Genomic DNA, 16,964 nt, shown 5'->3' with positions numbered 1-16,964 from the left:
TTCATTGAGATGTGCTTCTCTGTTTAAATGGACTGTGGTCTGTTTCTCTCTCCACACACAGTTGAGTGCTAATCACACTTGCTGTGCTGTGTGAGGGCCTTGTGGTTATGTTGGCCCTCAGGCACCTTGGTCAGGCTGTTGTACTGCTTGATATGGATGGAAGTTTCCAGCCTCCTCAGGTCAGAGTTCAAACTAGCCCACGTGACTGACCACAGCCTGTTATACTGTGCAGGTGTCCATGATCTGGTGGCCTGTGGCGTCATCAGCCCAAGAGTGTACCTGTAAGGACCACTCATTCTCTTTGCTGCACCAGGCAGACAGCTCCAGCTTGGTGCAAATAATATGCCTGACCATCTGGTACATGTCCCCACTCAACATGGCCCTCCTGCTGAACAACTCGGATGTGTGGCACATCATGCTGTTTAAGTGCAACTCTGTAGGAAGCAGGGCCAGCATTCTTGGACTCTTTTGCAATGCAGAATCTGCAGAGGCTGACTGTGTTGTACCCCTTGTGGCAGTCTGACCAGACACATGACATCATACTGGGGAGGGACATGGGTGCACCTTACTATGAAGAGACCAGGCTAGGAATCATCCACAGCTCAGAATCCAATGTGAAGGCCTAAACCAATGTGAAGGCCTAGACAGCAACGGAATCCTCTCGTCTAGAGTGAAACTACCAGATACTTTTCTATACTAATGCAGATTCCTTTTTTCTATGTTAACATTGCCAATGTACCACTACCTATGCCTGTGACTGCAATCTTCATGTTCACAATCTTCATGGTCATTTCAATATAGTAAGGTCACGATTCAATCATGTATTTTCACACTTCACTTTTAGAAGTGGGTTTGATTTGCACAGCAGCATGTCTCAAATGGTGCCATTACTTTTTGTTTCAAATATATATTTGAGTTATTTTAACTTAATTTAGACAGTAAGGAAATCAGAGTTGACTTGTGCAAACAGACATCCGACAGTTTGTACTTATTTAGTAATACCTTTCGAGGAAGCATTTCAATAACAGCATTTAGGCTCTTTCCTTGTAATTAAAGGTCTGCTTCAATATTCATCAACACAATACCTGTTGTTTGGCTTTACTGAAATATCTACTTCCTTTACGGTAGAATTGAATTGACATGAAATAGAATTATTGACAAATGTCCTTCAGTCTACCCTGCAAGGATAACAATTTGTTTGCTCTTTCAAATCTGCATTTATTAACATAGTAATTACAATAATCCATTGAATTAGCTTTGATTGTATATTATGCAAAGAAAATACAAAAAAATTAAGACAAGGGGAATTATTGGTGAAAGACGATTTAAAACAAATACAACAGAATTAGTTTGCACAGAAAATAGCAAAATCCTTAACATTATTGAAAAAATATATATATATAATTTTAGCTGTATGAAAAGTATAGCGTCAAAATTGTACACAATTAAAAACTAAATAATTATATATAGGGCAAACAGCAAGGCACTGATAACAACATTCATTATTATCACCATAGCAGTCCAATTGCATTGGTATAACTTGGTCATCTGAATTTAATAAGACCTAATAATACATTTTGAAACATTGTACATGTATGACAGTCATGTAAAAAGTGCAAATAGAACTAATATACACAGCACAAGACAATAACCTAATGAATATAATTAATTCTGCTCGTGCAACCCTTATTCTCTTGCTACCTTAGAAAACAGTAATGTCACTCAAGTAGGCACAATAAAAGAATGGACAAGAGGAACACTTTTTAACATTTTTTTTTTACAAATATGCTGTCGTAAATGTTTTAATTCGGTCTAATGAAATTCAACATTACAATGGGCAGTTCCCAGCATTCAAGACCACTTGGTTTTCACTATCCCTGGTTCACCTGAGTAAGCAACAGTCCCAGGTTACCCCCCCTGATTATCCTCTCCATCTCCACCATAGGCTGCCCATTTAAATAGTTAAAGGAACAGGAAAAGTATTGGTAGGACTCCAGGCTGTAGGTCTAGAACAACCAATCAAAGACTAAACTGAATACCCTGCTCTACCCCAAACAGATTCAGGTGAGGTTAAGTAGATGCACGAGCTGAGCATGTAAATAAATCACCATACTTTCTCTTGAGAGAAACTCAGATCTTGTACCCTGTAACATTGTCCCCAGGACTCATCTCCTCTATCACAGGAATAATCACAGGTCTATGGGGGCAGTCATAGTCCGAAAGCTCAGATAAGTCACTCTTCACCTCCAGTCCCAACTCTCTCATTACCTGCAGTGAAGAGCCTGACCCCTCGTTAGGCAACATGACCTCCCCACCGCTCCACTCCTGGTCTTTCAGTCCAATGGGGAGGCGGAGGACCTCTTCCTGGGGGGTACTGATGACTATGAGGGTCTCATCTGGCAAAGATTCCATGGGGGTCTGCAGCAGGGGGGAGCCACCTGTTTGTAACTCACTCAGAATGTCTCTTTCAGGGTGCATAAGGGACTCATCTGAACTCATATGTGACAGCACGGAAGCCTACCAGAGAAGGAGAATATGCAACATTCAGTCAAACATTCTGTGGGTGAAATATGTTTTTAAATTTGCTATTGTTTTGACAGTGTTTACAGGTAGTAGCATATCAATAGTTTGATAACACCAATAGGAACATGACAATCCTCATTTCTACAATGTACCACCAAGTGCTCTCCTGAAACTATCTCTGCATGACTATAATCTAGTCTATATGTAGTAGATGTATGACTAAATCCACTGCAGTGCAGGCCAAACAGTTGAAAGGCTGAACACACCAAAATCTTTGGTTGAGGGAATGAGCCGCTTGTCAGTTTACTGTATATCAGCCACACGATGAACGCAATCACCACTATGGCAACGATAGGGATCACAATGTAGAGGGCAGTGTAGCTAGGACCTACAGGGAACAAGTCCAGCAGTTAGACTGACAGTCAAACTGATTTCACATTCAAAACTGTACAGTGTTCTAATTGAGCATTTGCTGATAAAATCAGCCATAATATGACAATACAGACAAATACAACTTTCAAAGGGCGTATCAGATATTAGCAGATGTGGTTTAGAGCTAATATGACTTTGACGCATCCATCATGTGAGAAATTAAGAGTCTTACCGGAATCCCCATGCTTCCCCTCAATGCATATGTTCTGGTGAGCTGAGACATGAACATTGTTCATTTTTCCTTTCATCTTGATGCAGTGCCTATCAATCTTTCCATCGACTGGTATTTCAGCCTCACACACATGGTGTTGCTTGTAGGAGCAGGTAAAATGATGCTCTTTCTGGGGAAATAAAAAAAATGAATATATTTAGCCTATGTTCCAAAAAAAACTGTTTTATATAATGTTCATAAAAATATAGGAAATGTGTTCCCTTTTTAAAAATAAAACTTATTTGCTTGCAAGTGAAAACTATTTGCAGCGGGTATACACATGAGAAAAATCTAAATTTCTACAAAGGTGGTTCCCAGAAACCATCATATAGTAATTCCTAAGTCATGATTTTCCAGCAGTTCTCACCAACGGATCTTCTGCGACAACCGTATAATGAAATTCCTTATGATCCGGTCTTTCATTTTTGATGATGGCATATTTGTAGATGTGAAACGGGTGAAAGAATTGAACGTTGATCATTTGATCAGATACAGCAGAGATGTTGACAGGTGGGAAATCCAATGAGCCTAAAAAACACACAAAAGACCATTACTTTGTGAAAAAAACTCGAGGTCAGAAAATATGTTCAAAATCTCCCGGCTCGGAGCATTGTGTGGTCAGATCAACAAAGAAATGCTACATGTGCTGCAGTGCATACAGTGTACTTACAAAAGATACTACCACAATTCAATCACTACATACTGTATATTCACCTTTTGGTTAGCTCAGTGTTTATTTTATTTTAATTTATTTCACCTTTATTTAACCAGGTAGGCTAGTTGAGAACAAGTTCTCATTTACAACTGCGACCTGGCCAAGATAAAGCATAGCAGTGTGAACAGACAACAACACAGAGTTACACATGGAGTAAACAGCAAACAAGTCAATAACACAGTACAAAAAAAGAATAAAGAAAAAAAATATTTTACATAGATTGTGTGCAAAAGGCAGATTAACACTGGAGTGACAAATGATCAGATGGTCATGTGCAGGTAGAGATACTAGTGTGCAAAAGAACAGAAAAGTAAATAAATAAAAACAGTATGGGGATGAGGTAGGTAAATTGGGTGGGCTATTTACCGATGGACTATGTACAGCTGCAGCGATCGGTTAGCTGCTCAGATAGCAGATGTTTAAAGTTGGTGAGGGAGATAAAAGTCTCCAACTTCAGCGATTTTTGCAATTCGGTCCAGTCACAGGCAGCAGAGAACTGGAAGGAAAGGCGGCCAAATGAGGTGACGGTTTTAGGGATGATCAGTGAGATACAACTGCTGGAGCGCGTGCTACGGATGGGTGTTGCCATCGTGACCAGTGAACTGAGATAAGGCGGAGCTTTACCTAGCATGGCCTTGTAGATGACCTGGAGCCAGTGGGTCTGGCGACGAATATGTAGCGAGGGCCAGCCGACTAGAGCATACAGGTTGCAGTGGTGGGTGGTATAAGGTGCTTTAGTAACAAAACGGATAGCACTGTGATAAACTGCATCCAGTTTGCTGAGTAGAGTATTGGAAGCTATTTTGTAGATTACATCGCCGAAGTCGAGGATCGGTAGGATAGTCAGTTTTACTAGGGTAAGTTTGGCGGTGTGAGTGAAGGAGGCTTTGTTGCGAAATAGAAAGCCGATTCTAGATTTGATTTTGGATTGGAGATGTTTGATATGAGTCTGGAAGGAGAGTTTACAGTCTAGACAGACACCTAGGTACTTATAGATGTCCACATATTCTAGGTCGGAACCATCCAGGGTGGTGATGCTAGTCGGGCGTGTGGGTGCAGGCAGCGAACGGTTGAAAAGCATGCATTTGATTTTACTAGCGTTTAAGAGCAGTTGGAGGCCACGGAAGGAGTGTTGTATGGCATTGAAGCTCGTTTGGAGGTTAGATAGCACAGTGTCCAAGGAAGGGCCAGACGTATACAGAATCGCCCGCAGCAAGAGCAACATCATTGATATATACAGAGAAAAGAGTCGGCCCGAGAATTTAACCCTGTGGCACCCCCATAGAGACTGCCAGAGGACCGGACAACATGCCCTCCGATTTGACACACTGAACTCTGTCTGCAAAGTAGTTGGTGAACCAGGCAAGGCAGTCATTAGAAAAACCGAGGCTATTAGTGTGAGAACTTACACTGTACCACCACGTCTGAATACACTGTATCATCGTAGGTGAATGAAATTTCGGAGTAATTGGTATTCTGTCCAACAGCAGTCAATATGAAACGGTAGCCCTCTTCTATTACTTTGGTAAATGAGGAGACATCGCAGTGGTAGAGGGAAGTGTTTGAACAAACCAAGGCAGCACTGAAACATAGAGGAAAACAATTGTTGTGGGTTAGTGGCAACCTCTGATTTGGACTAAAATATTAGTTCACAATTACAATGGAGAAGCTGACAAAGAACTGTTGACAGGATTTACATTTGTATGGGTCTGACAGTGCATGTCAATTTTCCAATTTCTACTTGAAATTGTGGCAAGAAAGACTTAATTAATATTCACTAGCTATATAACCTACATTGGATAACATAGGCCTAATTTGGTGAGAGATTAAGAAACCTCTTAGGTGCTGCAGCACCTACCCAGAATATTTTCTTGTCATTTCCACATTGAACTGTGGCTGCAGAGATGGTTCACTGTAGTTCCAATAGATCACATTGTGAAAATTGTGGCAGATGAGGCTCATGTTGACAGGAGGAGGAACTGTAAGATAAAATAGAAAGTCAGTCAGAACCAGTTTCTAAAACGGTGCTATAATTAAGCAATAAGGCACAAGGGGGTGTGGTATATGGCCATTATACTACTGCTAAGGGCTGTTCTTAGGCACGATGCATCACGGAGTGCCTGGATCCAGCCATTAGCCTTGCTATATTGGCCATATACTGGTAAGTTGGTGGTTGAAGATATCCCTCTAGTGGTGTGGGGGCTGTGCTTTGGCAAAGTGGTTGGGGTTATATCCTGCCTGTTAGGCCCTGTCCGGGGGTATCGTCGGATGGGGCCACAGTGTTTCCCGATCCCTCCTGTCTTAGCGTCCAGTATTTATGCGTCGGGGGGCTATCTGGAGTATTTCTCCTGTCTTATCCGGTGTCCTGTGTGAATTTAAGTATTCTCTGTCTCCCTCTCTGGACCTGAGCCCTAGGACCATACCTCAGGACTACCTGGCCTGATGACTCCTTGCTGTCAACTCTCTAGAGACAGCAGGAGCGGTAGAGATACTCTGAATGTGATCGGCTACGAAAAGCCAACTGACATTTACTGCTAAGGCTCCTTAACAGCTTCTACCCCCAAGCCATAAGGCTGTTGAACAATTAATCAAATGGCCACCGGACTATTACATTGACCCCCCCCCCCTTCCATTTGTTTTGTATATTGCTGCTACATGTACAAATGACCTCTAACCTGTACCTCCGCACACTGACTCGGTACCGGTATCCCCTGTATATAGCCTCGTTGTTGTTATGCTATTGTGTTACTTTTTATAATTCTTTGCTTTAGTTTATTTGGTAAATATTTTCTTAACTCTTCTGTTGGTTAAGGGCTTGTAAGTAAGCATTTCACGATAAGGTCTACACTTGTATTCGGTGTATGTGACAAATAAAGTTTGATTTGAATGTCTGTTTATGTGAATAAACAAGCAATGAATAGTGTAGAGAATATTGTACCATCTAAATTTCTGTGAAATATATTTTCAATAACCAAAAATATTGTATTTTCAGCTGTTTGAAACTGTGTACAAAACCAGAAGAAAAAGACGTAAAAAATAAATGTAAGAACGGGAAACAAAGAAATAGAGCACATCTACCACTTTTTAGATATGTATTTTACCTTAATTTAACTAGGAAAGTCCGTTAAGAACAAATTCTTATTTATAATGACAGCCTAGGAACAGTTGGTTAATTAACTGCCTTGTTCAGGGGCAGAACGACAGATTTTTACCTTGTCAGCTCGAGGATTCAAACTAGAAACCTTTCAGGTTACTGGCCCAATGCTCTAACCACTAGGCTACCTGCCGCCCCCATATGCTTTCTATAACTCACATTTCTATGTGCAGCTTTAAGTTCACTGGGATATATTCAAGATATGGGCTGCATTGTGTGCAAGTTAAACAACCTGATAAATCTCCAGCACAACATATGGTATAGTAAGGGATTGCAGGGAAGATAACATCTCACTTGCAGTAGAAGCCTGGCACTATTAGCTGAGGAAGGTGAAAATATCAGCCTGTATGAAGTCAGAAAGGAACTGGTATCATTGTCAGGGGATAATTGGATGTTGGATATAACAAAATGTTTTTAATTCATTAATTACAGAAGAATTACTCATGTTTCAGTGGGCCATTATGTATGGTATGTAGTGCACGTACAAACGATTGAACATTTCCTCACATAGCATCTGTGCTGTTTTGGGGAAATACACTTCCGGATTTAGTTTCACAACATAAATGTTACTTTAGAGTGGAGAAAGGCAATATCCTCTGTTCTGTGGAGCACAACACACTAGACTAGACCACTCCATAAAAAACACGGAAGGGTACAGAAATAACCCACACATGAAGTTAGAAGTGTCAGATCACAGAGGTGTCAGACCACAGAGAGGTCTACTGTAACTGTATGTTTTTCTCTGTGGTGGAAGTGTGAAATCTACAGTGAATTTCCCACTGAGGTTGAAGGAACAAAAAACTTGACTTAGGCTATTGGCATACAAACAGAATGCAAAACAAACTGACAATAAACAGTGCTCACCAGTTATTGCGAACTAGCACCTTATTTATTGCAACAACTGACTACTTTAAGGACAACTTTGTGTATCAGTCCACTGCCCGAATAAAAGAAAACACATGGACTGACAATATTGTAGCGAATTCAGGGGGTAGGTTCGACCGGGACTCGAGCACAGGTCCAGCGACTGTCAACCCAACACCTTACGCCAAGAGATCCTCGAACATATTTTCATACTAAGTATACTTTTGGAATAGCAATATAAATTCCAAGAACATTAGCATATTGTGCAGTGGCCTATATCCTGCATTATGTTGTCGAAAAAACTAAGCAGGAATAGTGTACTAAATACTTACAGTAACATCAGCTCCAAGTGATTAATCACAAAGCAACATTTATAGCCAACTATTTTAGGGCAAGAATTACTTACCGTAAGAGTCGACATGACGTTGACATAAAACGAATATCAGGGAAATGTGGGCTAATCCTATCCCGAACATGTTTTATTTTGTCGAGTCTATAGGCCTATGTAAAACTATATGAAATGTATTTGAATGTCTATATGAATATGCTATTGTTATTCTAGATGACTTGAGAGCCTTTTGTCTGTCTAAATATATTGAGATATTTCCGGTACAGCCAAACATCGGGACGTTGCTCCAATCGGCAGGCTACACCGTACACAACTTCCAATGAAATGTTCCTGTAACAGCCATTAGACCCGCCTGCTACAAACGTTTACTGGCAGTAGGAAAACTCCCGTGCAGTGATACTATGTCGCCTTGCGCTGTAGTGAAGTTTCCACATCTCGGATCAGCTTCTTCTCCCCGAAACCTAACCTTAACTCAGGGAACCAGCGCAGAACGACTGCACCCTCTCATTGCAGACGAAGTTCCAGGCCGACCCGCGGTACTACAGGCATTGTTTGCAGTTAACGGGATCCCCCATTTTGGTGAAGGGGAAATGGCGAACTTCGTGGTCAATTTTCGTGTAAATACTTACACATTTCGAATACAATCATGGCACCAATAATTACTTCTATTACACCAGATGTATGTTATTGAATCTATTTTTTGGGGCCCTCAGCGTGATTTGGTTGCACTACTCTCTCGGGAGAGAAAATGTTCAAAGTATATTTTCTGCAGTTCTACACATTTTGCCATGTGGCGTAGAGGAAATGTTGCCGTTTTAAAGCACGTTTTCTACTATTATACCATTTTGTCATTGGGCAGAGAGAACATTTTGCAAGTTTATAACACTTCCTGCAATTATAAACATTTTGCCATGGGGTGGAGAGAAATGTTTGCTGTTTTGAACCACATTTCCTTCAATTGTTAGTTGACATGGCTAATTGAGTGACTGACACATCAAAAGGAGTAATTGCCAATTTTCGAAATTGCGCCTTGTGTATTCTACTAGTCCAGTGCATTATCTATGCACTTGAGGGAGAGGACTCCTTCATGGTCACATAGTTCAGCTGCCTGTAGTCTGCACAGAAGTGCCTTTATTTATTTATTTTTATTCACAACAAATCAATACATAAAGCATATGAAGGAACACAAGCATTCATAGATTATAGACAATCGAGCTAGGGGGTACAATATCACATTACAATTACACAAGGACCTTAAGGGACATGCATATACTTATAATTCTAACAGCTTTTTTGTTAGAGCATTTAACCATCTTAAAATACAGTTACATTTATTTTTGTAAATTTACATTTGTGTATATGAAATTTGGCCAAAAGAATAATTAAATTAATTACATAGAAATATTTCCGCTTATTTCTATTGTATGTAAAGAATCCAAACAGTACATCTCTCCACAATAGTGTAAAATCTTCATAAGTGTTCAATTATAAACCTACTGATGTCTTGCCACAGTTTTCCTACATGCATACAATGCCAAAAAAGATGCAAAACTGTTTCTGGGTGGTCACAGAAGTGCCTTGAGCCGTCCTTCTTGACTAGGGTTGTTGGGTGGCTAGATGAACCCCATCTCCCGGATCTTCTGCTCCGCTACCTCTCTTTGTCAGTGGCAAGCTACGCTATGAAACCAGACACTCTTACAGAGACTTTGATATTAGGGTGATTCTGCAACTACGGGCACTTCCATGTCCTCGGGTCAATTTGGGGGATTTTATAAAAAATAAAACAAATATTTGTATGTTAAGTTCACACTGGAATCACCCCATACTTTTTTTAAACACCTCCCTATCAAGTATTCTAGCTACTTTTTAAAACACCTCCCTATCAAGTATTCTAGCTACTTTTTTAAACACAAAATAGTGAAATTGAGTTGTAAAAAAAAGTAGCTAAAATACTTGATAGGGTATTTTAGCTACTTTTTTTTACAACTCAATTTCACTATTTTTCCCTTGTCCCTGACCCAGACTTTTAAGCTTTATGTTTTTCTATGAGAAAACAACATTAATAATTGCACATTATATAATGTTATGTACTACAGAAAAAGTCAATGAAATAAATCTATATCAGCATACATTTCCCTTTACATTGTTTTTTACACACAATATACCTGTCCTTTGGGAGTGGTGTCTTTTCCACCACTGAGGACAAATTACTCATTAATAAAGTTTTTTCAAGAGAATGTTGATTTAGTTACCATGGAAACATTGTGACACTGAAGCACATGGCTGCAGTGGACAGTTGTTCCAGATGTGATGTCCAGAAGTTGAAGAAAAATCGAGGTAAATATGGCTTGTGTACAGAATATTTTAATTGTGTCAGGACCCGGTTACGAACCCGGGTCTCCGGAGTGAGTAGTTAGCAGAATAGTTGGCAGAACCCAGAAGATGAGGCAGACACAGCAGTACTTGAGACGGTGTATTTAATGAAGTAAAAAGTGAAGTTCTTCAGGAAAACATGTAACTCCACAACCTCAAAAGGAATTCCACAAGAACAAAGGTAATCCTCCAAGACAAAAAGGTAAATCCACAAGGTGGAAGGTATAGACATTTACATTTAAGTCATTTAGCAGACACTCTTATCCAGAGCGACTTACAAATTGGTGCATTCACCTTATGACATCCAGTGGAACAGTCACTTTACAATAGTGCATCTAAATCTTAAAGGGGGGGGGTGAGAAGGATTACTTATCCTATCCTAGGTATTCCTTAAAGAGGTGGGGTTTCAGGTGTCTCCGGAAGGTGGTGATTGACTCCGCTGTCCTGGCGTCGTGAGGGAGTTTGTTCCACCATTGGGGGGCCAGAGCAGCGAACAGTTTTGACTGGGCTGAGCGGGAACTGTACTTCCTCAGTGGTAGGGAGGCGAGCAGGCCAGAGGTGGATGAACGCAGTGCCCTTGTTTGGGTGTAGGGCCTGATCAGAGCCTGGAGGTACTGAGGTGCCGTTCCCCTCACAGCTCCGTAGGCAAGCACCATGGTCTTGTAGCGGATGCGAGCTTCAACTGGGAGCCAGTGAAGAGAGCGGAGGAGCGGGGTGACGTGAGAGAACTTGGGAAGGTTGAACACCAGACGGGCTGCGGCGTTCTGGATGAGTTGTAGGGGTTTAATGGCACAGGCAGGGAGCCCAGCCAACAGCGAGTTGCAGTAATCCAGACGGGAGATGACAAGTGCCTGGATTAGGACCTGCGCCGCTTCCTGTGTGAGGCAGGGTCGTACTCTGCGGATGTTGTAGAGCATGAACCTACAGGAACGGGCCACCGCCTTGATGTTAGTTGAGAACGACAGGGTGTTGTCCAGGATCACGCCAAGGTTCTTAGCGCTCTGGGAGGAGGACACAATGGAGTTGTCAACCGTGATGGCGAGATCATGGAACGGGCAGTCCATCCCCGGGAGGAAGAGCAGCTCCGTCTTGCCGAGGTTCAGCTTGAGGTGGTGATCCGTCATCCACACTGATATGTCTGCCAGACATGCAGAGATGCGATTCGCCACCTGGTCATCAGAAGGGGGAAAGGAGAAGATTAATTGTGTGTCGTCTGCATAGCAATGATAGGAGAGACCATGTGAGGTTATGACAGAGCCAAGTGACTTGGTGTATAGCGAGAATAGGAGAGGGCCTAGAACGGAGCCCTGGGGGACACCAGTGGTGAGAGCGCGTGGTGAGGAGACAGATTCTCGCCACGCCACCTGGTAGGAGCGACCTGTCAGGTAGGACGCAATCCAAGCGTGGGCCGCGCCGGAGATGCCCAACTCGGAGAGGGTGGAGAGGAGGATCTGATGGTTCACAGTATCGAAGGCAGCCGATAGGTCTAGAAGGATGAGAGCAGAGGAGAGAGAGTTAGCTTTAGCAGTGCGGAGCGCCTCCGTGATACAGAGCAGAGCAGTCTCAGTTGAATGACTAGTCTTGAAACCTGACTGATTTGGATCAAGAAGGTCATTCAGAGAGAGATAGCGGGAGAGCTGGCCAAGGACGTCATGTTCAAGAGTTTGAGAGAAAAGAAAGAAGGGATACTGGTCTGTAATTGTTGACATCGGAGGGATCGAGTGTAGGTTTTTTCAGAAGGGGTGCAACTCTCGCTCTCTTGAAGACGGAAGGGACGTAGCCAGCGGTCAGGGATGAGTTGATGAGCGAGGTGAGGTAAGGGAGAATGGTCTGGAGAAGAGAGGAGGGGATAGGGTCAAGCGGGCAGGTTGTTGGGCGGCCGGCCGTCACAAGACGCGAGATTTCATCTGGAGAGAGAGGGGAGAAAGAGGTCAGAGCACAGGGTAGGGCAGTGTGAGCAGAACCAGCGGTGTCGTTTGACTTGGCAAACGAGGATCGGATGTCGTCGACCTTCTTTTCAAAATGGTTGACGAAGTCATCTGCAGAGAGGGAGGAGGGGGGAGGATTCAGGAGGGAGGAGAAGGTGGCAAAGAGCTTCCTAGGGTTAGAGGCAGATGCTTGGAATTTAGAGTGGTAGAAAGTGGCTTTAGCAGCAGAGACAGAGGAGGAAAATGTAGAGAGGAGGGAGTGAAAGGATGCCAGGTCCGCAGGGAGGCGAGTTTTCCTCCATTTCCGCTCGGCTGCCCGGAGCCCTGTTCTGTGAGCTCGCAATGAGTCATCGAGCCACGGAGCGGGGAGGGGAGGACCGAGCCGGCCTGGAGGATAGGGGACATAGAGAGTCAAAGGATGCAGAGAGGGAGGAGAGGAGGGTTGAGGAGGCAGAATCAGGAGATAGGTTGGAGAAGGTTTGAGCAGAGGGAAGAGATGATAGGATGGAAGAGGAGAGAGTAGCGGGGAGAGAGAGCGAAGGTTGGGACGGCGCGATACCATCCGAGTAGGGGCAGTGTGGGAGGTGTTGGATGAGAGCGAGAGGGAAAAGGATACAAGGTAGTGGTCAGAGACTTGGAGGGGAGTTGCAATGAGGTTAGTGGAAGAACAGCATCTAGTAAAGATGAGGTCGAGCGTATTGCCTGCCTTGTGAGTAGGGGGGGAAGGTGAGAGGGTGAGGTCAAAAGAGGAGAGGAGTGGAAAGAAGGAGGCAGAGAGGAATGAGTCAAAGGTAGACGTGGGGAGGTTAAAGTCGCCCAGAACTGTGAGAGGTGAGCCGTCCTCAGGAAAGGAGCTTATCAAGGCATCAAGCTCATTGATGAACTCTCCGAGGGAACCTGGAGGGCGATAAATGATAAGGATGTTAAGCTTGAAAGGGCTGGTAACTGTGACAGCATGGAATTCAAAGGAGGCGATAGACAGATGGGTAAGGGGAGAAAGAGAGAATGACCACTTGGGAGAGATGAGGATCCCGGTGCCACCACCCCGCTGACCAGAAGCTCTCGGTGTGTATGAGAACACGTGGGCGGACGAAGAGAGAGCAGTAGGAGTAGCAGTGTTGTCTGTGGTGATCCATGTTTCCGTCAGTGCCAAGAAGTCGAGGGATTGGAGGGAGGCATAGGCTGAGATGAACTCTGCCTTGTTGGCCGCAGATCGGCAGTTCCAGAGGCTACCGGAGACCTGGAACTCCACGTGGGTCGTGCGCGCTGGAACCACCAGATTAGGGTGGCCGCGGCCACGCGGTGTGGAGCGTTTGTATGGTCTGTGCAGAGAGGAGAGAACAGGGATAGACAGACACGTAGTTGACAGGCTACAGAAGAGGCTACGCTAAAGCAAGCTCGCAGGTATAGCCTACATGATGAGATTATTATGGAGAAAAGAATGAGATTATTCTTATTTGTCAAATGGTAGCCAAGCATTGATCATCATGTCACCAGAATATGACCCTCAATATGTATTGGAAAGGAGCAGCAAGCTCATCACCTTGCACTTTCACCTCCCTGTGAAGTTAATCATAATTGATTTAATCTGTAGCCTAAAAAATGTAATGCTTTCCCGACAAGTCATAGCGGGAGGACCACACAACATCTCATCGCATGACTCCAAGTTTACTTAAAATCAAATATAATTTTATTTGTCACATGGGCCGAATACAAAAGGTGTAGTAGACCTTACAGTGAAATGCTTACTTTCAACCCCTGAACCAACAATGCAGTTTTAAGAAAATACCAACAAAAAAAACAGTAAGTGACCAGAATAACAAATAAGAGAACAGCAGTAAATAACAATAGCGGGGCTATATACAGGGGGTACCGATACAGAGTCAATGTCAATGTGCGGGGGTACCGGTGTCGAGGCAATTATTCAAGTGACTATGCTTAGATAATAACAGAGAGTAGTAGCAGCGTTCCAGAGGGCGGGGGGGGGGGGTTAGTCTTATGGCTTGGGGGTAGAAGCTATTTAGGAGCCTCTTGGACCTATACTTGGTGCTCCGCTACTGCTTGCCGTGCAGCAGCAGAGAGAACAGTCTATGGTGAAGGTGTATAGAGGTTCTGGATGGCAGGATGCTTGGCCCCGGTGATGGACTGGACCGTACGCACTACCCTCTGTAGTGCCTTGCGGTTGGGGGCCGAGCAGTTGCCTTACCAGGCAGTGATACAACCCATCAGGATGCCCTCAATGGTGCAGCTGTAAAATCTTTTGAGGATCTGAGGATCAATTCCAAATCTTTTCAGTCTCCTGAGGGGGAATAGGTTTTTCCACGCACTCTTCACGACTGTCTTGGTGTGTTTGGACCATGTTCGTTTATTGGTGATGTGGACACCAAGGAACTTGAAGCTCTCAACCTGCTCCACTACAGCCCCGTCGATGAGAATGGGGCGTGCTTGGTCCTCCTTTTCCTGTAGTCCACAATCATCTCCTTTGTCTTGATCACATTGAGGGAGAGGTTGTTGTCCTTGCACCACACGGTCAGGTCTCTGACCTCCTCCCTATAGGCTGTCTCATCGTTGTCGGTGATCAGGCCTACCACTGTTGTGTCATCAGCAAACTTAGTGATGGTATTGGAGTCGTGCCTGGCCGTGCAGTCATGAGTGAACAGGGAGAACAGGAGGGGGCTGAGCACACACACCTGAGGGGCCACCGTGTTGATTATCAGCGTGCCGGATGTGTTGTTACCTGCCCTTATCACCTGGGGGAGGCCCGTCAGGAAGTCCAGGATCTAGTTGCAGAGGGAGGTGTTTAGTCACAGGATCCTTAGCTTAGTGATCAGCTTTGAGGGCACTATGTTGTTGAATGCTGAGCTGTAGTCAATGAATAGCATTTTCACATTGGTGTTCCTTTTGTCCAGGTGGGAAAGGGCAGTGTGGAGTGCAATAGAGATAGCATTATCTGTGGATCTGTTGGTGCGGTATGCAAATTGGAGTGGGTCTAGGGTTTTTGGGATAATGGTGTTGATGCGAGCCATGACCGGCCTTTCAAAGCATTTCATGGCTACAGATGCGAGTGCTACGGGTCGGTAGTCATTTAGGCAGGTTATTTTAGTGTTCTTGGGCACAGGGACTATGGTGGTCTGCTTGAAACATGTTGGTATTACAGACTCAGACAGGGAGAGGTTTCAAAATGTCAGTGAAGATACTTGCCAGTTGGTCAGCGCGTGCTTGGAATGCACGTCCTGATGCTCTCATGCATATTTCAGTGTTACTTGCCTCGGAGCGAGCATATGGGTTATTTAGCTCATCTGGTAGGCTTGTGTCACTCGGCAGCTCTCGACTATGCTTCCCTTTGTAGTCTGTAATAGTTTGCAAGCCCTGCCACATCTGATGAGCGTCGGAGCCGGTGTAGTATGATTCGATCTTAGTCCTGTATTGACGCTTTGCCTGTTTGATGTTCATCGGCGGGCATAGCCGGATTTCTTATAAGCTTCCGGGTTAGAGTGCCGTTGCCTGTAATCCATGGCTTCTGGTTGTGGTATGTACGTACCAAATGTTTTATTGTGTATTGCCTTGTGAAAATGTTTTATTAACTCTATTGATTAACTGTATTCCCTCACTGCTGTTCTCCCCAGGCCAGCATATTTATTTATTTTTTTACCCCTTTTTTGTGGTATCCAATTGGTAGTAGTTACAGTCTTGTCTCATCGCTGCAACTCCTGTACGGACTCGGGAGAGGCAAAGGTTGAGATCCATGCGTCCTCTGAAACACAACCCAAACTAGAAACACTGCTTCTTGACACAACGCACATCCAACCTGGAAGCCAGCCACACCAATGTGTCGGAGGAAACACCGTACACCTGGCGACCTAAAAATGTATGAAAAATGTATCACTAGCCATTTTAAACAATGCCACTTTATATAATGTTTACATACCCTACATTACTCATCTCATATGTATATACTGTACTCGATACCATCTACTGCATCTTGCCTATGCCGTTCTGTACCATCACTCATTCATATATTTTTATGTACATATTCTTCATTCCTTTACACTTGTGTGTAAGGCAGTTGTTGTGAAATTGTTAGGTTAGATTACTCGTTGGTTATTACTGCATCGTCGGAACTAGATGCGCATGCATTTCGCTACACTCGCATTAACATCTGCTAACCATGTGTATGTGACAAATAAAATTTGATTTGGTCAGTGTGCACTGTGCCCAGCCCGCCACAGGAGTCGCTAGTACATGATGAGACAAGGATATCCAAGCCGGCCAAACCCTCCCTAACCAGGACAAATGTGCGTTGCCCCATGGACCTCCAGCTGCGACAGAGTCTGGGCTCGAACCCAGAATCTCTGGTGGCACAACTAGTACTGCGGTGCAGTGCCTTAGACCACTGCACCACCCGGGAGGCCACC

At 43.9% G+C, this 16,964-nt stretch overlaps 1 protein-coding gene across 1 annotated transcript; it reads right to left on the bottom strand.

Moving 5' to 3' along the window:
* Positions 1–1,197: 1,197 nt before the first annotated feature.
* On the bottom strand, positions 1,198–8,654 carry LOC124040270 (interferon gamma receptor 1-like). The gene is made up of 7 exons (XM_046357285.1): positions 8,306–8,654; positions 5,740–5,860; positions 5,291–5,463; positions 3,534–3,694; positions 3,128–3,296; positions 2,790–2,911; positions 1,198–2,517 (listed from the first exon to the last, which is right to left on the bottom strand). Exons 1-7 carry the CDS (start codon positions 8,373–8,375, stop codon positions 2,131–2,133), a joined length of 1,203 nt encoding a protein of 400 aa, XP_046213241.1. The 5' UTR covers positions 8,376–8,654; the 3' UTR covers positions 1,198–2,130.
* Between the last annotated feature and the right edge of the window lie 8,310 nt (positions 8,655–16,964).

The sequence above is a fragment of the Oncorhynchus gorbuscha genome, linkage group LG07 (genome assembly GCF_021184085.1).
Source record: "Oncorhynchus gorbuscha isolate QuinsamMale2020 ecotype Even-year linkage group LG07, OgorEven_v1.0, whole genome shotgun sequence".
In the NCBI taxonomy this organism is placed as follows: Eukaryota; Metazoa; Chordata; class Actinopteri; order Salmoniformes; family Salmonidae; genus Oncorhynchus; species Oncorhynchus gorbuscha.
This window is presented reverse-complemented; position numbering and strand designations above follow the sequence as displayed.